Here is a 20,973-nt window from a genome sequence, read left to right as displayed (position 1 = left end):
TCTTTAGATGGGGAAACTGAAAACAAGCAGCAGTCATTTCCAAACTGGATATAGGTATATATTTCTCCATATATTTTCATGTACATTTATTTTGCAATTTACTCCAATTGCAGGGCTTTTGTTAGTCAAGTGAACCCTGTTTAGGGTAAAGTACATTAGCAGGTTAGAGAAAGCAACTCAACTCTTACAATCTGGGACAGTTTATTACAAAAAAAAAAAAAAAATTACATCTGGCCAGAAGGACATCCAGTATGAAAATGTTAGAAAAAGCCTACTCCTACATAAGCTGACTGATAAACACGGCGGCGCGGTTTCAAAGTAAGAAAAAAGAGGCGAGAGGGTGTGTGGCGTTATGCTTTTACAGAGCTGTCATCCAACCTTTTTATCCATCACCGTTTCAAGGCATATCTCCGGTAAAAAAAAGAAACAAATAAATCTGACGTAAAATAAAACCTATCACAGAGGCCACACTGTGGAGAATGCGGGAATGAAGTGACAAGGTAACGAGCGACTTCTTGCGCCAATTTTGGTTCTTGAAATTACAAAAGAAAAGAGTGTCAGAGGAAGTGTAAAGACACTTGGCAGTATGTATGCAATTACAATAAAGCAGAATATAAATACAGCCATGTTTGGCTTCGTGAAAAAAACAAACATGCATATCAAAAAACACTTCATGCTCAATTCAAAGCCCCCCCCCAGAGACTATACAGGTTTAATATAAAGTTTGTTTTATCTAAAAGTATTCAAATTATTCTAATTTATTTTTGATTGATTTGAAACATTTTAGTTTTTTTTTCATCTTTCAAACATACCTGATCTTCAGCTTTTGGTCCCTTCCATGCTCAACGTATGAACACTATGCACTGACATGGGATGCTGATTATATGTCATGATGAAGGGAAAATGAACATCCACAGTGGTTAAAAACTGTGGGTGGGGTTCGCTCTATTGATTGTAGGGGACAACTGGAGGATACAAAGTCGACAGGATAATCGGCACGGCCAATATCTCGTACCTCGGGATCCACAAAACAGGAAGTAAACAATATGAAATATGAGCAGCTACTGTTCATTAAGTAGCTTATACCTGTGATGACCTATAAATGCAAAAAAAAAAAAAAAAAGATTGCCAAGATACACGGACACACTGCACATAGAGAGACAAGTGTCTTGTTTTCTGCACGTACTGGTGTGTTTAAGGGCTGGGATGTGAAAGGCTTCAGACGGGGAGCGTGCTGGTAAACGTGGATCCCAAAAAAAAGCCAGATAAGTTGCTGATGTAATCTGCACCATTTCAGACTCTCTAATAAACACTAAGTGCACCTTCACTTTCTTTGTCCCGAGACACATTTTAAACTACACAGTCAGACACACACTACCCTTAATTCACCAAAAACGCAAGGTTCATTCTCTCGCTACCATCACTAAATTGGGATCGGCGGCATACTCAAGATGCAGGTGTTGTACGTCATTCCCAAAAAAAACCTGATGCGCCACTTCTTAAGTGCAAAAAAATCCCAGGTGTTCAGAGAGAGAGAGTCGGGTGTCAGTTTTGAAGGTTCTCACTTCGCTACTATGCCTCGTTCCTCCCAAAATGCAGCCGGCTGGGATCAGAGAGAGAGAGAGAGTAACGGTGGATATGACGGAGGAAGAGAGGGCAGAGAGGGTGTAGTGGGTGGTGCGGTATTTTAGCAGAAGTGGCGGTTTAACATTTGGTCACTGTTAGATTGGGTTGTGCACCGATGATCTGCACTCCATCCCCCCGCTCAGTAAAGCCGCTTCTCGTAACTGTGGATGCAGAGAAAAAGCGGAGAGAAATCAGCGCTTGCTCGGATACAAATGATGCTACGGCTACGCTAACTGCGACTCGCTATAATTCATGCATCTAATTGCTACATGTTTTCTGAATGCATTTAGCAGAAAACTGCTAAATTGCATTTGCACAAAAGGTCACTATTGGACGCACATGGACCAAGAGCAACAACTGCAGTAACAGGAGAGAAACTAGCAGCTTGCTGCAAGTCAAGCTAATAATAATAATAATAATAATAATGGCAATTCAAAATGCCAATACTCGTTGCTGCGTTGTCCCTTCTTTCTTTCAACTTTAAAGCAGGTTTATTTTCCCCTTGCAGTGTTTGCTAATGCCAACACCTAACAGGAAGTAAAGAGATATTGCAGCCAAGCTGTTTCTTAGCAACGCAATTATGAAATCATCTATGAGAGTCGACAAAGAAACCACAGTTCCCATTCTTGGACTGACAGATGGTATAACCTGCTCTCACTGTAGAAACAGCCTCTACAATTCAGTCCAACTTCCTTTTAAAAAGGTATGTATTTGTTGTTTTGCAACTGGGAACAAAAAATAGAATACTAAAATAGCAATTGATAGCAATAATTCTTTGTGCATGATCCCCTCAGAGGACGAAGTAAAGTCTTAATATTTATGGCTACTGAAACAAAACAGATTACATGTTTTGTTGTCCCATAATAAAGTGTACTCTACTCAAGTATCCAAATGCATGGTTTAAAGCAGCAAAGGGCGATTTTGTGTGTGCGTTTTTGTACTTACGAGTGGAGTCCATGAACTCCTCCCTCCATCTGTGCAGACATGGTCCTCTTTTCAAACTTCAGCTCCCCAGAATACATCATGGAACTGAGAAAGATCAGAAAAAGATGGTAAAATATAATGCACATAAAAGGTTATCTGTATTATAACCATTAAAGTCCCCCTCCAGCCAGTGTTACTTCCTGTTTTTCTATTAACGTTCTTTCTCAAACAGAGAATGGGGGTGTGGTTAACAGTAATGCATTACCTCTGCAACAAGATTGCATCATTTTTCAAACCAGTTTAGATGAAACAGCTACAGTAGCTTGGAAACCAGCTAGCTATAAGGCGGCCATCTGCCACACGTCGGCCACCGCAGGACGGATAGATATGTTGAAGAGGTTCGCAGTTTGAAATGCAGTTTCGGAACGTTTTGGAGGTGCTCAGGCCGCTCTCGCCTCAGCACCGACACCGCACCAAGGTGCACTGTGATTCAGTTATTTCTCCAACGAGACTTCTTGGGCTGAAAGTTGTGTGGTCGCCCTCCAAATCCTCACGAAACTGCATTTCAAACGGTGGTCAATATGTCTATGATCCGTCCTCCTGTGGTGCGGTGTACCGGATGCAACACTGGCGTGCGGCATCGGCTGCTTTCCGTTTATTTATTTCCAGCAGGAGGAGACGGTGAAGAAGAGAGCGAGTGAGAGAGTAAGACTGTTGTGCTAATTCTGCAACCTTCTTTTTTAAATCTTTGAGCACAAAATTAAGTTATTTGTCAAAAATTGGCGAACAGTGTGGCTAATCTACATTGTCAGGAAATGAGTCAAATAAATATAAAATGTTATAGACATGCCAAAGTACACTGGAGGGGGGGGGCTTTAATTCACATACTACTCACCGGAGGACAGAAAGACTCTTGGCCCCGATGTCCTGGCAGCCGTGCTGGATACCAGCTATCAGGTAAGGTACGAACTTGTGGATGGAGCCCTTGTCCTGGACCGAGCCTGACACACCCTGGGCTACCTTCACATTGTCGCCCTCACTGTGGAAAGACAACCAATCAATATTCCTCCAATGGAATCACAGCATTGTAATAGCTGCTCTTGGAATTTGGATTTTTAGCTTCCCACATACCTAAAATAGCGTTTCTGGCTGCTGGTGCTCTTCTCCATGGCGTCCAGGGAGCCCATACCGCGGTACTTTTTCAGCCGCACGCCGTCTGAGAAGAAGTACTCCCCTGGAGCCTCAGTGGTTGCTGCTAGCAACGAGCCCATCATAACTGGAGTGGGAGACAGGAGGGAATTATCTGTTATTTTATTACCCATCACATCATCGCTGCTGTGATGCATGTATGAAGTATGGCTGTTAGATAAGGCCTTCTTTTCACATTGTTTATGTCATAATCTTTGAAATCTCACCAGTCGACGCTCCGAGCGACAGAGCCTTCACCACGTGGCCCACAGTCTGAATGCCGCCGTCGGCGATGACTGGCACACCGAAGCGCCTGGCGTACTCGGCTACCTTGTACACAGAGGTCCCCTGGGGCCGCCCACATGCCATGACTAGAAGGGGGGGAAAACATATCCAACATGACTGCCATGGAAACAGATCAGGTAGTCAGATCAGACCTCGGGACAAACAGAAATCAGCTTATAAAATAAAAGACAGCGTCCATTTAGCTGGTGAGTTATTTTAGGTTCATGTCCTGTCTGCTCTTGTTGGTGAACGTGACCCAGTCTGAGAACGAGAGGCCGGTCCCCATGGCAACCCAGAATGGGGCCTTGGCAGATCACCATGACAACTAGGAGGGTCTCAGGGTATATTTCACCGTTAGCGACCGATAGCTTTTTTCTTCTCACTGTAGCTCATAGCCAGATTAAGAGCAGGTGCAGCTATTCCAACGTATTCTATCCTTATATTTAAATTACAAAAACATGTGGTAACTGTGTTTAAGAGATGGCGTTAAAAAACAAGGGTGAGTACCTTCCTGAGTGATGCAAATGGAGCCGCAGCCCATGCCGACCCTCAGAGCATCGACACCAGCATCGATCAGATTCTTGGTCTGGGCTGCTGTAACCACTGTGAGTAAAAGAAGAAAAACGTGTCAGTAAATGTGTGCAAACTATTAGATTTTGTTGACATCAAAAGAAATTTACCAAGCTGCTTCTTATTTCCAAAGAAACTCACCATTTCCTCCCACCACTTGCAATTCTGGATGTTTCTGTTTAATAAAATTGATCATGTTGATTTGATACACCGAGTTGCCTTGTGAAGAGTCCTGGAGATACAAAAACATTCATGATTTAAGTACACTGGCGTTGGACCGGAGGATAGTGAGCAAAATATACAGACATATTTCACACGCAGGCAACATTTTGTTCTTCATACTTGCTGTAAATTTAGATAATACTTTAACTTTAGGGGTAGGTTTGGGTGTTTAGAAGACGGGTTATATGAGGTATTATCCATAGTCAGTGTATTACTTACAGTAGATGACGGTCAGCACACTTCCAGTTTGGAGAAGTAAACAGGAGTCAAGTTTACACTTAAACTGATATAGATTTCTTTTCAAGGTGGGCCTTTTTTTAGGTGGTTAAAATACATTTTGCTGCTGCCCCGTCAACAGCAGTACATCATTTGCTTCCGTCTCTATAATCTTGTCTGCTTTTACAAACTGGGGGCGTGCCGACCCTCATTTACTGTAGGTAATACACTGACTATGGATAAGTACCTCGTACAACCCCACTTCAAAACTCCCAAACTATCCCTCACACTGTCCCAAAGTATCAGTTGTAATGCTCTGTCAAAAACATGTATTTTTAGGCAACCTCTGCTCAAATAATGACCTAACTTTGGGCCAAGCCTTCTCGCTCATTTATGACAGACCAACACCACAATTCAACCGTCAAAAACACCCACCAGTACAACGACATCCACTCCAGCCTGCACCAGCAGGTCCAGTCTGTATTTGTCGTCCTCCCTGGTGCCGATGGCGGCGCCACACAGCAGCTGTTTGCGCGAGTCTTTGGAGGCCAGCGGGTAGTCCCTGTTCTTCTTCAGATCCGTCCTGGCGATAATGGCCACCAACTCGTCGTTATTATTTACAATGGGGAGCTTGCCTGGTTACGGAGAAAGTGAAAGTGAGGTTATTAAATTGCGATCAGAGTGATCAAATTCAACTAGAAAAAAGCTGCTGTCACAACGTAAACTTTTACTCACCTTTTTTACTGCGCTGCAGAATATCATTGGCTTCTTTAAGTGTAACACCGGCTGGAGCCACGACCAACTCATCCCTCTTAGTCATGGCCTAGGAGATGACAAACATGATTTCAATGTAAAAAAAATAATCAAATGAGCGATGCCAATACAAACATTTTTAAACTAAATTTAAAACAAATGAATACACACCTCCTCCAGAGGTTTGACGTGGTCTTTCTCAGAAAGGAAGTCGATATCTCGGGAGGTGACGATACCCACCAGCTTGCTGCCCATCTTGCCTGTCTCCGTGACAGGAATACCAGAGAAGCCGTGTCTTACTTTGGCCTCAAACACATCCCCGACTGTGTGGCGCGGACTCATCACAACTGGGTCCGTGATAAAACCCTGCTCAAACCTCTGGAAACCAAGAGACACCATACAGAATTATCAGTTTTATTATGTTCCTCTTTATTCGTGTAAAGCAGCGCGAAACGTCACACGCAAGAATGAATAAGCGTCACGCCCCCCCCCCCACCGGTGAGTAAAGGCCTTAATGTGCAACTACAAAAAAAAACAGTAACAAACATAACACACAAAAACACACAAAAACACACAAAAACACAGAGATGGAAGACAATTACCGCAGCCTATACAGGGACGAGATGGTACAAGAAAACAAGAGAGGTCAAGGGTATGGTTCATGCGAGAGTTAAGTTAGTACTCTAGGTGTATATACAATTTTGTACAGGCATGCGAGTGCGTTATGGTGATGACAAGACAATAAAAACAACAATTATAATTCTTCTACTACTACTACTAAAACCAAACATGAGGAGTGAGCATCTGACGTAACTACAAAATGCTGAGAGAGTGTGACAATAACATACAAAGAAGATTTTAAAAACAGTTCTTTGTACATAATGAAGGATAATCATAATTTACCTTAACCTTGCGGACCTCGTTGGCTTGGAATTCTGGTGTGCAGTTGTGGTGAATGATGCCGATGCCTCCCATTAGCTACCAAATTAAGAAAAATTGAATTCATTTCATAATAGAAATAAGCAATAAATGCAAAAATTGTTCTTAATATTCTAGAAGTTGTGGCAAAGCAGTGTCTTACCGCCATAGCGATAGCCATAGCCGACTCTGTGACGGTGTCCATGGGGGAGGAGATGAGAGGAGTCTTCAAGGTGATCTTCCTGGTCAGCGCTGATGTCAGGTCCTGAGAGACAAAAAAAAAGAAAAAAGATGAGAATGCACATTTTAATGTCTTCACAAAGAGGAGTTGGTTCCTGTTGTTTTGCACATGAACCACCAGGGGGCAGACTAAACTTGGCAGATTCAATATACTGTAGTGTCCTCAAGGGGTTATGTCTTCAAATCTGTTTCAATGACACTAAAGGACGTAGAAGCCAATGAAGCCAATTTAAGCAGACTTTTTAACAATTGATGCATGTTACAAGAGCTTCTTTTAGGTACAAATGTGCCTAATTTTAGCTTTAGTGTGTCAGTAAGTGTTCATCTGAGATGTCTGCGAACAAAATAAAATGCTTGTTCCATCAAAAACACAGTCTGTCCTCTCTCTCTCTCTCAGGGGCAGAAACCTGACACTGTCTGGAAAGATGGAAATGAGCCACACCGCATTCAACTCGTACATCTTTACCGATTCCCACAACAAGCCAACAGCAGTTTTTTGTTATCTTCAACTGTGTGTGTGTGTGAAAATAATGACATTCCTTACACATGGGAAACCAGCGAATTAGCTCTGCGGTGTCCAAAGCTTTTACTCCTTTATCTGGGACAGACATAAACTACCGAGGCTTTTCTCAGGGGGTTCACGGTCAAAAGGCAGGAGAAAATCACCTAACACCACTTCTCCATTTAGAAAGCACAACCGCAGTAACCTGCTAAATTCAATCGAGAGTTGGGAAAGCATGTTGAGAACATCACGACCCCGAAGAATTTCCCAAAACGGCTCCAAGCTACACGTGACCCCCCCTCTACATGTTTCCAACACCTTAACACGGAGCACAAAAGCTAGAACGTATATAAAAAATGTCAGTCCCGAGTCACTGTGTGAACATGAACCACTCCATTCAAAGTTGTGTGGAAGCATTTGTGTTATTCAAGCTTGAATAGACGCACTATCCAGTGGAAAACCAGGGCAAGACAAAGACTCTGTTGAGACAACCAGCCCATGACAACATGGCGAGGCAGACAAGCATCTCACACAGCGACGAGAGCAACTCCGAAGGAAGAAAACGGAGAGATTAGAGATATCACTTGAATTCAAATCTGCTCAGATGGACAAAGCAGAAGAGAAGGATTTCATCTAAAGCCCCGAGATTAACTCTGCCGACATCTGCTGAGAGGTGGATGAGCAACCGACCAGACACAAATGTAAACACAAGGGTGAGCGAGCAGCCAGTGTGTGACCACATCGGGCAAAAAATAGCAGGGCAGCAGGGAGAGGAGAAGTGATGCAGACAGCTTTATAACGCCAGCTCGTACAAAAATAGTCTTGTTTTTGCCCTTTTAAAACAAGGTTGAGGTCTGGAGTAGAGGGGTTTGTTTAAAACAAAATTAAAAACAGACTCCGATTTAATGAGGCTGATAGTTTTTAGGGAGTGGCGCTGCCAAGAATGGTCTGTATGCTGACACTGACACATTAATCATCACGGAGGGGCGCAGAAGAAATAACTGCCTTGTCCTTCAAAATGCCCAGGAATGTCTCTTCTGTGATGTGACAGACACTTGTGACAATCTTCTGGAAAAACAACATGCCCTTTTGTACTCTCAAATATGTCCCTTCACACGTAGGTGTACTCACCACTTCGTCCGAGATAAAGTCGATGAAGCCGGGTAGTATCAGGAAATCACTGAAAGACATAAACAAAATGTAAAGTAAGGCGCCCGATGCAACTTAGCATAGCTGTGTTAAAGCATCATTAAAACACCAGAAGAGTTTCTCGTGTTTAAAACATGAATAACAAATATTTGAAATATATTCTGCAAAAAAAAAAGGAATGTTTTCCTACATTATGAGTAGTTGGAAAGCAATCGAATGCAACTACTATTGAACAAGATTGTGATTTAAAAAGGAAAATTGGATAAGATGGGTAAAAAAAACCCACTGATTTTTGATTGTCAAAGAATTTTTCAATTAAATATGTGTTAGACATTTAATTAGTTTGTCATGACATGACCTCTTTCTACTCATTTCCTTCTGTTTTCAACTAGGACAACGCCACAGTTTAGAGCCTGCAACCTAGTGCTGGATACTCTTTTATGTATCCTCATGGCTCCAAGAGTATTGCCAAGTGGTATCGTAGAGACACGGAGTGCAGCTGTGTTCGTCCTGTACTTGGTAATAAAGCTACAGTTGATCTCGCTCAGCTCTTGGGACTGTATAAACAACAATGAGCAGGTCGAATGAGATGAGTGGGAGTGTAAGAGCTAGACACAGGAATGGTTGTGTTTGTTTTTTCCAACCAGAGTCTGTATGTATTTTGTGTTTTTTTAGCAGATGGGTGTGAAAACACGGCACAGGGGGGACAGACGGAAAGATGGAGGAATAAGGGAGGCTTTGTATGCCGTGTGGACTTTGGAGGGGAAACTACAGTGCAGAGCGAGGTGAAACAGGTAGATGGTGAGCAGTACAGGTGGACATAACGGCAGTCAAAAAGAGAGTGAAAGTGGAGGGCTGACACGCTAACAGATCTCTGCTGCTTCAAGTGTGGGTGGAAGCAAAGTCTGAAATAGTCGCACAACATGGGACACTGCAAGGGAGGAGACACGTCGGTTTGTTTGTTTGTTTCCCCTCGCTTTGGATACAAACGCCCACAAAACATCGACGTGGGTACGAGCAGGAAGTCCAGCACACATCTGCTAGCATTTAGCATCGACCACAAACCTCAGCTGCGGCACACGGGCTGTGCCCGCTGACTCAGGATCAGCGCTACACCAGAGCTCATTGTGCTGGATTTGAATTCTAAAAGACAACACTCAGCCTTATTATGGTTTCTCATTTGAATGTTAAATGTAGACAAATGCCTTTAATAAAAGGGGGAGTGTTTCCACGTATAACCAGAGGCCATACTTGCTTGTACACATGCCTGGGCAGGAAAAGAGAGTCAACCCCACCCAGAAAACAACAAGAAGCTGAGAGCATCACGGCACCCAGTGTTTTTGTAAATGCCGCAGGAGGTTAAACAGGGTGAATCTCAATGAGTAACATCTGTATGTCACTTTTACTTTTTTGTGTGATGAAGACGCTGACAGAAAACTATCATTATGTCGCAGTTAGCAGCAGAGATGTATCTGCTGTAGAGTAGCTCTGCCAAAAGTGTAACAACGATCAGAAATATGTGCTCTTATGCCAGCCCTACGTCTGAGGTAACCTTTGCTTCATATTAAATTATTATTAATAAGAGGTGGGTTGGGTTTTTTTTAACAAGGCTTTTTAAAAGTGCCAGCAGCACCAGCAGCCTGGAGCTTGTGTGAGAAAGTGGCATCAGAGGCACTTTTGCAAATTTATTTCACTACAGTTAAACTACAGTTTATCACCTTGCCTTGTTATGTCAAGCTAACAGCCAACAACTCTTTTAGCATTCATCTCTGTCTATCATCTGGCAAAAACACTGATGCACCTTCACTTTCTAGGCTGTTTCAAAGTGTTGACCAAAACAAAAAAAAGGAGTTTAAAAGTAGCCTTGATTAAAAGAACATGTTCACAATCACGCCCAGGATGTGATTTCTGCACCTTAGTTAAAAGGTCACAATAATGCAGGAAGCCTCACAATGCTGTTTCTGTCTTCCTGTGTCTCACTTTCTCTCAGTGGCTTACTTCCCTTTCCTCTAATTAATAAACAAAAACAAACTAAAATATATTAGCAATATAATTGTATTCTCAGATCCAGTACCTGTGATAGGTGTGTGTATACGTGTTGATCGAGTCATTGGGGACATTTAGATTTATGTCAGAGATATAACTTAAATTAAATCTGCTTGAAAGAAATCTAGCAACAGACGTTGAGTCAACCCGGTCTGCCCCAGTACCTCCTGCCAGCCACATGATGTCAATTGAGGTCATCATGTGCACAAAACCTTCCTTTGGTCGTGATGCACTTCATTACAGTGTGGAGAGGTCGTTCGATCACACGCGGACACACTTAAACGCCATTACGTTTTCTATTCAATTAGCTTTCTGTAAAGCAGGAGCAGCGTGATCAGAGCAAAGAATTTTTTGCGGATTTGCCGCTGATTAAAGCATTCCAACTAAACTTGTAGTTTTGTTTTGCAGCTGATGCAGCATGGAGAATGATCTACTGTATATATCTCTTAGAATAATACATTAACTAATGGTCTTTCAGGGAACGCTGAGAGGGCATCTTAATCATTGATTGTAGTGGTTGTGAGGACCCATTCAAGAGGTAAAGCACTGTGATGGTGATGGATTTAGGAGGAAGTTTTAGATGAGAAATGGCATGCTTCTCAGTGAGCAACAACCACTACAATTGAGTTGCACAACGCTTTTGCTTCTTGTTATTTTAAGGAAGTGAAAGAGTGATTACAGGGGATTAATAAAGAAAAACAAAATGCATGATGAGTTCAAATACAAAGCCATTCACGTTTATCACAACAATGCTTAGCAGAGCTGAGAGAGGTTAAGTAAGAGGTGAGAAATTGGTGCTTTAATTTGTACTTTTATCAAAGCAAAGTGTTTGTAAGAAAGGGCATGAGCTGTTCTGCATTCACAGGACAGGTCATGCACTTTGATGGTTGTTAAAGCTAACAATGCAGTTATTATTATTATTACACTGGAAGCAAATTTGATCCCCATGACCAAGATCAGATTGAGCATTCCCACAAGCCCTCCATTTAGCTTCTGCATTCATGACACCAGATTGAGATTTTGGTTAGTTTCAGTCAAAGTTGCTTTGGAAGGACATGTCATTTGCTTCCTCCTTATGAATTCACTATTTGGAGAGACAAAGGATTTTTCTTTTTTCGTTTTTTTAAAACAGCACAGTTTCAAAAACAGTTTGAAGATGACTGTTTTACTCACTTGTAAGTCAACCCATCTCCTTTAGAGCATAGCTCTTCAGCCGTATGACCGTCGGAGACAACGCACTGTTGGTCAGATCTGCTGGTTCAAAACGTGTTTGCCATTACAAAGCACTGCTGCGTATACACTTCACCCACCATTGCGCGCAGGTGAGTTTTTTTTATATATATATATATATATATAAAAAAATTTAAAAAATCAAGAGAACCTTACTTTGAATGAATGAATTTCATTACTTTACTGAGATTTTTTTCAGAAAAAAAAAATCTAAGTTAGTGTGAACTTACTTGTATGTGAGGCCATCTCCAATGGAGAAGAGCTGCTGAGCTGAGAGTCCATCTTCAGGGACGTAGCCCGTGCCACCGCTGATTAAGTAATCCGCCATGCTGCCAAATGACAAGATAAGAGATGCAACTTCAGATCAATTGTGCAGCAGACTCTCAATACACTCAGATAAAGATCTGTATCTTAAGACAGTAAAAAGGATGCTCTGCAAGAACACACTTTGCAGGCAGAGCTTGACCTTCTCACAGGAAGACATAACCATAGCAACATCAACATCCCCTCCTCCTCCAGCAAGCAGCAGCAGCTCAGTGCGCATGCGTGGAGATGCTTCATCTGCTTGCAAAAACAAGCCACTTATAACTCCAGTAATAAACATGTAATAATGTTGTAAACATGCAACAGAGGTGTTGTGAATGCATCACCCTTATTTACCATCAGATCACACCAGGTAGCACAAAACACACTGTAGAAATTCTACTGTGATTTAGTGCTGTGCAGAGTTTCTGTCTCTACATCTAAATTATTAATACTGTTACTATTTATAGAAACATAAATAGTGCACATAAAAACTGCAGTAGTCCCCACATGACCACAGGAGGCTAAATATGGCCGGATGACCCACTAACATTTACCTGAACCAGTCAACCAGCACTAACACAATTTTTATAATAATATAATGATTTAAACGTTCTCCAAACAAAAGCACGACATCCTCATAATGTCTCGTCACTGGCCTGGTGACCTACATTGCACATTATCAGTAGCTAGCAAACAGTAGCTGTTTGCACTGCACACCAGTAGTTAACATGTGCTTCTTGTTTATACAAGGCGTGCAACATCCTAGCTGCTAATCATACAATATAATAGTATCCATGTAAGCCCCCCACAATTTAACCATATATCACTGTTTTGGAAACCGATTTATCCACCTAGCAACACTTAGAGTCAATAAAAATGTCGTTTTTAGACGTCTTCTAGTCATTAAAGCTAGCTACATGTATCTTAGAGGAATAATGTAGGAATAAAAACAGTAAAATTTGAGATTGCTTTACAATAAGTGGTGTTTTTGAGCGTTCAATGCATGCCGAATTGAAGAATGGCTCCTTTTATGTAGTGTAACATCGAAAATATTTTCCTAACCCATAAAAACGCCCTTTTAAGATCAGATGCAAAACTATTTTGGCAGAGTTTTGAAGCGAGTCTGGTGTTGCGTTCAGGTGCAAGTTTGTGCATGCAGGTGACTAACCTAGATTTATATCTGACATTTTCATCAGAGATAACTGTTTGTGCGTTCAGATAACGTAAATAGTAACGTTACCATTAAATAAACACTAAGCATTACATAAATATCTGTTTACATAGTCACCACAACAACTAACGTTAGCTAGTAAACATTTTTAGCTTGCTAAATGTATTTTAGAGGAATAATGTAGGAATAACAAACAGTAAAACTTCAGATTGTATTACAATAAGTGTTGTTTTGAGAGTTCAATGCATGCCGAATTGAAGAATGGCTCCTTATATATAGTATAACACCAAAAAAATGTCCTAACCCTTAAAAACGCCCTTTTAAGGACAGATACAAAACTATTTTAGCAGATTTTTCAAGCGAGTCTGGTGTTGCGTTCAGGTGCAAGTTTGTGCATGCAGGTGACTAACCTAGATTTATATCTGACATTTTCATCAGAGGTAACTGTTTGTGCGTTCAGATAACGTAAATAGTAACGTTACCATTAAATAAATATCTGTTTACATAGTCACCACAACAACTAACGTTAGCTAGTAAACATTTTTAGCTTGCTAAATGTATTTTAGAGGAATAATGTAGGAATAACAAACAGTAAAACTTCAGATTGTATTACAATAAGTGTTGTTTTGAGAGTTCAATGCATGCCGAATTGAAGAATGGCTCCTTATATATAGTATAACACCAAAAAAATGTCCTAACCCTTAAAAACGCCCTTTTAAGGACAGATACAAAACTATTTTAGCAGATTTTTCAAGCGAGTCTGGTGTTGCGTTCAGATATAAGTGTGTGCATGCAGGTGACTAACCTAGCCTAACCCGAAATACAAAGCAGAGGTAACTGTTAATGTGCGTGTTTTGAGAGTTCAATGCATGCCGAATTGAAGAATGGCTCCTTTTATATAGTGTAACACCAAAAAAAAAATCCTAATCCTTAAAACGCCCTTTTAAGGACAGATACAAAACTATTTTGTTAGATTTTTCAAGCGAGTTTGGTGTTGCGTTCAGGTGCAAGTTTGAGCCTGCAGGTGACTTAACCTAGCATTATATGACATTTTCAGAAACACAAAGCAGAGGTAACTATTTATATGCGTTCAGATAACGTAAATTACCATTAAATAAACACTAATTATTACATAAATATCTTGTTTATAGTCACCACTAGCTAGTGAACATGTGGCTAATAATGTTAGCAAACCGTTACCTCATCTAACCTTGTCTTCATCGCACATTATTTCACTAATTACACTTTTAATGTCCCCTAAATTAAAATGTATATTAGCACAGATAAGTGGGGCCATAATAAAGCCCTCCCACGTGTTAATAATCCACTAAATGTGCATGTAAAGTGAACTTTTAGCAGAGCAGACACATAAAGCTGAGTCCAGACATGTGGAGGAGCATTAGCATAGTTAGCATTGTGGTTAGCTGTGTGGTTATTTTAGGCTAAACCAACAAAAAACGCTTCTTAAATTAAAGATTTTTTTTACCCTTTTATATGCGATTAAGTAGTTCAGATTATCTTTAACTAGCTCCCAACATATTGCCCCAAAACCTGAGTTATAGCTAACCTTTTAGGAGCTGATGCCCACGTTGACCAACTCTCCAGCTGTGGATCTATTACAGAAGAAGTCAGGCTACAAAAACAACAAATAGACAACAGCAAATTCCTTCTTCTACCTTGGAAGAACAAACTCGATGGAAAAAAACTGGTCTCCTTGATGTGAAAGGTGCTGGTTGTGCAGTATAAGTGATTGCCCTGTCGCTGCAGACAGACAGACAGTGCGTGTCTGGTGTTATGTATGTAGGAGCAGCAGCAGAAAGCAGCGTCACATCATCATCCTCCTCCTCCTCCTCCTCCTCCTCCTCACAGAAAAGAGGCGTCTTTAGGTTTAACCGGCTTCACTGCTGCTGTGGAGTCAGGACCAAAAAGGGAACGCAAAGGGTTAATGTGGATGTAATGACTGACATGCTGGCAGACCGGTTTATCAGGGCATCTCATTTCCTGTAAAGCAGGTGTCAGTAACCTTTACTGTCTAAACTAAAGAGACATTTTAGGCAAATAAATCTGTCTGGAGCCGCAAAACATTTGATCATTGTGACACAGTTTATAGTCTAAGTATATAGTATGTAAGTCTAATTCAGTGAGGGCCCAAGTGCAAATTTACTACGGAGTATTAGGGCCACATTGAGGGAAAAAACGTTGGAGATTTCGAGAATAAAGTCATTATATTACAAGAAAAAAAGTTGTAATATGATGAGTATAAAGTCGTAACTTTACGGGAAAAAAAGTTGTATTATTACGAGAATAAAGTCTTTATGTTACGAGAAAAAAAGTCATAACTTTACGAGAAAAAAAGTCGTAATATAACGAGAATAAAGTTAAAACTTTACAAGGAAAAAAGTTGTAATATAACGAGAATAAATTCGTAATGTTACGAGAATAAAGTTGTAATGTTACGAGAAAAAAAGTCGTAATATAACGAGAATAAAGTCGTAATTTTGCGAGAATAAAGTCGTAACGTTACGAGAAAAAAGTCATAATTTTACGAGAAATAAAATTGTAATATAACGAGAATAAAGTCAAAACTTTACAAGGAAAAAAGTTGTAATATAACGAGAATAAATTCGTAATGTTACGAGAATAAAGTTGTAATGTTACGAGAAAAAAAGTCGTAATATAACGAGAATAAAGTCGTAATTTTGCGAGAATAAAGTCGTAACGTTACGAGAAAAAAGTCATAATTTTACGAGAAATAAAATTGTAATATAACGAGAATAAAGTCAAAACTTTACAAGGAAAAAAGTTGTAATATAACGAGAATAAATTCGTAATGTTACGAGAATAAAGTTGTAATGTTACGAGAAAAAAAGTCGTAATATAACGAGAATAAAGTCGTAATTTTGCGAGAATAAAGTCGTAACGTTACGAGAAAAAAGTCATAATTTTACGAGAAATAAAATTGTAATATAACGAGAATAAAGTCAAAACTTTACAAGGAAAAAAGTTGTAATATAACGAGAATAAATTCGTAATGTTACGAGAATAAAGTTGTAATGTTACGAGAAAAAAAGTCGTAATATAACGAGAATAAAGTCGTAATTTTGCGAGAATAAAGTCGTAACGTTACGAGAAAAAAGTCATAATTTTACGAGAAATAAAATTGTAATATAACGAGAATAAAGTCAAAACTTTACAAGGAAAAAAGTTGTAATATAACGAGAATAAATTCGTAATGTTACGAGAATAAAATCATAACTTTACTAGAAAAAAGTCATAATATTACGAGAAAAAAGTTATAATATTACGAGAATAAAGGCATTACTTTACAAGAAAAAAAGTTATAATATTACGAGAATAAAGTCATAATTTACGAGGAAAAAAAGTCGTAATATGACGAGAATAAAGTCATATCTTTACGAGAAAAAATGTTGTAATATTACGAAAAAAAAGTCGGAATGTTACGAGAATAAAGTCATATCTTTACAAGAAAAAATGTTGTAATATTACGAAAATAAAGTCATAACTTTGTGAGGAAAAAAAGAAAATAACACGTAAAATTACTACTTTATAATATTAGGACTTTATTCTCATATTACTACGTATTTTTGTTTCATAAACCTATGACTTTATTCTCGTAATATTATGACTTTATTCTCAAAATCTCAGATTTATTTTTTTTCCTCAATGTGGCCCTAATACTCCGTCGTACCATAGACCTACAACAATGATAAATAAAAATGAAAAAAAAGTTATTCATTTCCACTCATTTTTTTAAAAAATCCACAGGGAGCCACTGGAGAGGAGCTAAAGAGCTGCATGTGGCTCCGGAGCCGCAGGTTGGAGACCCCTGCTATAGGCCATTCTTGGACACCAAGAATTGTATTATGAGAATAAAGTCACAAGTTTACGAGAAAAAAAGTTGTGTTATGAAAATAAAGTTATAACTTTACAATAACAAAAGTTATAAGTTTACGAGAAAAAAAGTCGTATTACGAGAACAAAGTCATAATATTACGAGAATAAAGTCATAAGTTTACGAGAAATAGTAAATCATGTTGCTAAGCAACTATTATCAAATGCGTATACGGTATACATGCTCAAAACTTTCACGCCTTAATTTTCAACGTCATGCTGTATTTAAGCAGCACTGCTGGACTTCTGGTCACATGTAAATCATCTAAACTGGATTATACTGAAAAGTCAGCATCAATCACACTTTTGCTATTTGCTATTCACATGATAGCAATTGCAGGGAGTGTGCAGAGAACACGTATGTTGAGGAACACAAAATCTGGATCAAATTCACTATCTCGTTTTTTGTTCTAATACCTTATTTATATGGAATATACAGAACAAAAGCGGACCGTAACAATGAATTGCCTCATACATTTTGCATCCCAAGTCTTTCAGTGTGATGTACTGTTTGTTTAAGAAACAAAAGCAAGTTCAACCACTTTAGGGAGAAAGGAGTTCTATTATAGGCTGAAAGGGGTCACTGAGGAGAATGAGAATACATCTTTTAAAGCTTATTTCATGAATTACTGTGAAATCTAATGAGTAAAAGGTTTATTGAGCAGCAGTCTTTAAAGAATAAAATTAAAAACCTGCAGTCCCCATTATGCTCACAAGCGTTAGACAGTTACATTTCTTTCCTGCAAAGAGGAGTAACGTGAAACCGCACATACAGTAAAGACACGTCTCTTTCCAGCATGCACAGCTCACACGTCGGCACACTGCTCGTCAGCGAGCTGTCAGCCGCGTAAATGGTTGGCATGCTTTGCTGACAGTAAATCACTTTTGCTTTCTCAGTATTGTCAGTCTCTTTTCATCATTGCTTCCGCAGCTTCATGGAGCAGAAGAAGATCAGAGTAAAAATGCTTCACTACCAATAAAGGTTTTGTTCTATCTGCTGCCAAAAAAGGGGGGGAAGTAATTCACTTAAACTACATCAAGAGCTGTTTTACTTGCTGGCAGTTAAGTAACATTATTCTTGGGGCTGGCATTTCCGGCGTATTGATTGTTTCCCTGATTACATTTCAGATATTGAATCCAATAGATGTAACCGAATATGCTCCACAGTCCTTTCTTGTTCTATATTAATCTTAGGTGAGGGCTGCTAACATGTAGAATGGTCTGCCCAAGGTGACTCGGGGGGATCTGTTTCTCCACTCTGTGTTTGTGTCAAATTAAATGTGGGTCACTGCAGATATGGGTCAGTGGTTCCTTTATGCACCGTAGCTATTCTGAGCAGTTGATTCAGCCCTTGCTTATCCTCCCTGCAGCGTGCCGCTTGCTCTTGCCTTGATGTTGCATCACAGGATTGTCTGCGTGCACAAAGGGCACATTAAAAACAGCACCTGGCCATATATAAGATAATCCATTTTTGTTGTTGTTTTAGCATCTGCTCATAAAACAAAATCTACATGGCAAACACAAAAGTGTTTCATCCAAAACAAGGGATTCAACCTCAAGGGCATTTGCAAACTGATCTAAATGCAAGTCTGTGTGGACATGTAAGCTGACCCGATGGCATGAAGTTCATTTACATGTGCAGCCTTGTGTAGGCACAGCCGGTGAAAGTAAAGCATGAAAGGTAGAAGACTGCATCATAGTCATTCTATTTCTATTTGGGTATTAGCATTGAGGGTTTGAATTATTGTGGTATTCTCCTATTTCATTTTTAGTCGTGCTGCTGCACTTGAACATGCATCATTTAAGAATCAAGACTAACCCTTTAGCTGTGAATTCTGGAAATAATTTGTCCTTTTATGATATTTTTGGAGAACTCTCAATCTTCCTGGTTCTCACAATTTTTAAATTTTCTTAATTTGCAATGAAAAATAGCAACAAAAGCTGTTTCTGGCACTTTTCTGTGAAAATAATAAAACAAATTAAATGTGTTTTAACTAGGACTGTCAAAGTTAACAAGATAATAACGCAACTTGCTATGTTTAGGTTGTACCAGGCTCATATAAAACTAGAAAACCTAAGCAATCCATTGGTACCAAGCATATCATACTAGCTTGTCACGAAGGAGGTTAAATAACACTCCAAACGTACGCTTAATTTTGGCGAGAAAAAAAACGGCATGGCCATTTTCAAAGCGGTCCCTTGACCTCTGACCTCAAGATATGTGAATGAAAATGGGTTCTATGGGTACCCACAAGTCTCCCCTTTACAGACATGCCCACTTTATGATAATCACATGCAGTTTTGGGCAAGTCATAGTCAAGTCAGCACACTGACACACTGACAGCTGTTGTTGCCTGTTGGCCTGCAGTTTGCCATGTTATGATTTGAGCATATTTGTTTTATGCTAAATGCAGTACCTGTGAGGTTTTCTGAACAATATTTGTCATTGTTTTGTGTTGTTAATTGATTTCTAATAATACATATATACATATATTTGCATAAAGCAATCATATTTGCCCACTTCCATGTTGATGAGAGTATTAAATACTTGACAAATCTCCCTTTAAGGTACATTTTGAACATATAAAAAAATTTGATTAATTTGTGATTAACTATGGACAATCATGTGATTAATCACGATTAACTATTTTAATCGACAGCTCTAGTTTTAACGTAATTATTGTTTGAGGTGGCTTATTTTCCATATACTTTCCCAAGAACTCACCTCTCTGGGCCTAGACCAGCCTGGATGCGTGTGGCGCTGTACCGCTGGGCTGCAGTTTCATGTCCATGGCCGTGCGAGGTTTGCCGGACATAATGTTCACCTTCCCTGGATGAGACGTCGGTAATTGGGAGCTGAAGGTCTCCTACGATTCTCCGATAATCCACCTGCTGGCTCTCCCTTGCACCATCTGCAGCAAAGTGCTCAAAACCATACCCCTCCATCGTGCGTCCAAGGTCAGCAGTCTCTGAGTCCAGTGGCCCTTCAACCTTGCTGTGCAGCTTGCTTGCTTTTTAAACTGATCAGTCAGTGGAAAAATATCCAGCAGCTGAAGGTTACATTTGTGCGAAAAAACAGAATTCATGCAAACTTCATAACCAAAGTTTGGTTGAAATTAAGGATATGCAAAACAACTCTCTTATCTATTGTATCTTATCTTGAAATTCCAGTGTCTCTTCTGTTTACTCTGTCTTTCCAGAGCAGATATGGAGCTGCGAAGGTGTTCCCACAAGAGAGCAAAACAAGAAAACAAAAACTGTGACCTGTGTCAGGCTACTCCGTCTGCCTCTGCACAGGATGCACCTGCCTACTGTACAAAAAGGCACCAGCAGCCACCTCTAGGCGTGTCAATAGAGGGCGTCACCTAGGAGATTCTCCCACTGAGAGGGTGTCACCGTGGAAATGATGCCAGCAGTGGAGCGTTGTTGTGGAGAGCCTCTTGTGCTGCTTTGAAATCTTGGAGTCTGTCATGAAGGCAGAGGGTTAATGGAAAGAGTAGATGAGTCCTGCACTATACTTATATGTAGCATAAAGCAGCCACTGCCCTGAGCGCTTCTGTATAGTTGAATGGAGTGCTGTCCTGCTGAGTGCTCCATGAACCTCTCTCTATGTCTCACTATGTATGGGTTAATCCTGCTTTCTGTCGGTGGCGCCACGTCACTTTCACAAAGAGGATTTCAGAATTAAAATGAGCAGGTCTGCAAAGAGAGCAGC

The 20,973-nt window shown here is 39.9% G+C and overlaps 1 protein-coding gene across 11 annotated transcripts; it reads right to left on the bottom strand.

The window, feature by feature from the left end:
* Positions 1 to 184: 184 nt before the first annotated feature.
* Positions 185 to 20,821, bottom strand: impdh1b (IMP (inosine 5'-monophosphate) dehydrogenase 1b). 11 transcript variants are annotated; one of them, XM_037760502.1, is made up of 16 exons: positions 19,984 to 20,813; positions 12,100 to 12,198; positions 11,813 to 11,893; positions 8,576 to 8,624; positions 6,866 to 6,967; positions 6,688 to 6,762; positions 5,956 to 6,162; positions 5,767 to 5,854; positions 5,467 to 5,666; positions 4,735 to 4,825; positions 4,531 to 4,626; positions 3,966 to 4,109; positions 3,682 to 3,826; positions 3,446 to 3,589; positions 2,572 to 2,655; positions 185 to 1,787 (listed from the first exon to the last, which is right to left on the bottom strand). In XM_037760502.1, the coding sequence occupies exons 1-16, from the start codon at positions 20,202 to 20,204 to the stop codon at positions 1,766 to 1,768; spliced, it is 1,848 nt and encodes a 615-aa protein (XP_037616430.1). In that variant the 5' UTR covers positions 20,205 to 20,813; the 3' UTR covers positions 185 to 1,765. The 11 variants fall into 11 exon arrangements, with proteins under 11 accessions (XP_037616430.1, XP_037616431.1, XP_037616433.1 ...); XM_037760503.1 differs by having other exon boundaries at positions 11,813 to 11,890; positions 19,984 to 20,812; XM_037760501.1 differs by lacking the exon at positions 185 to 1,787 and adding an exon at positions 1,836 to 2,351 and having other exon boundaries at positions 11,813 to 11,890; positions 19,984 to 20,821.
* Between the last annotated feature and the right edge of the window lie 152 nt (positions 20,822 to 20,973).

The sequence above is a fragment of the Sebastes umbrosus genome, chromosome 23, assembly GCF_015220745.1.
Source record: "Sebastes umbrosus isolate fSebUmb1 chromosome 23, fSebUmb1.pri, whole genome shotgun sequence".
Classification (NCBI taxonomy): domain Eukaryota; kingdom Metazoa; phylum Chordata; class Actinopteri; order Perciformes; family Sebastidae; genus Sebastes; species Sebastes umbrosus.
Note: the sequence above shows the minus strand (reverse complement) of the source record. Positions and strands in the feature narration are given on the sequence as shown.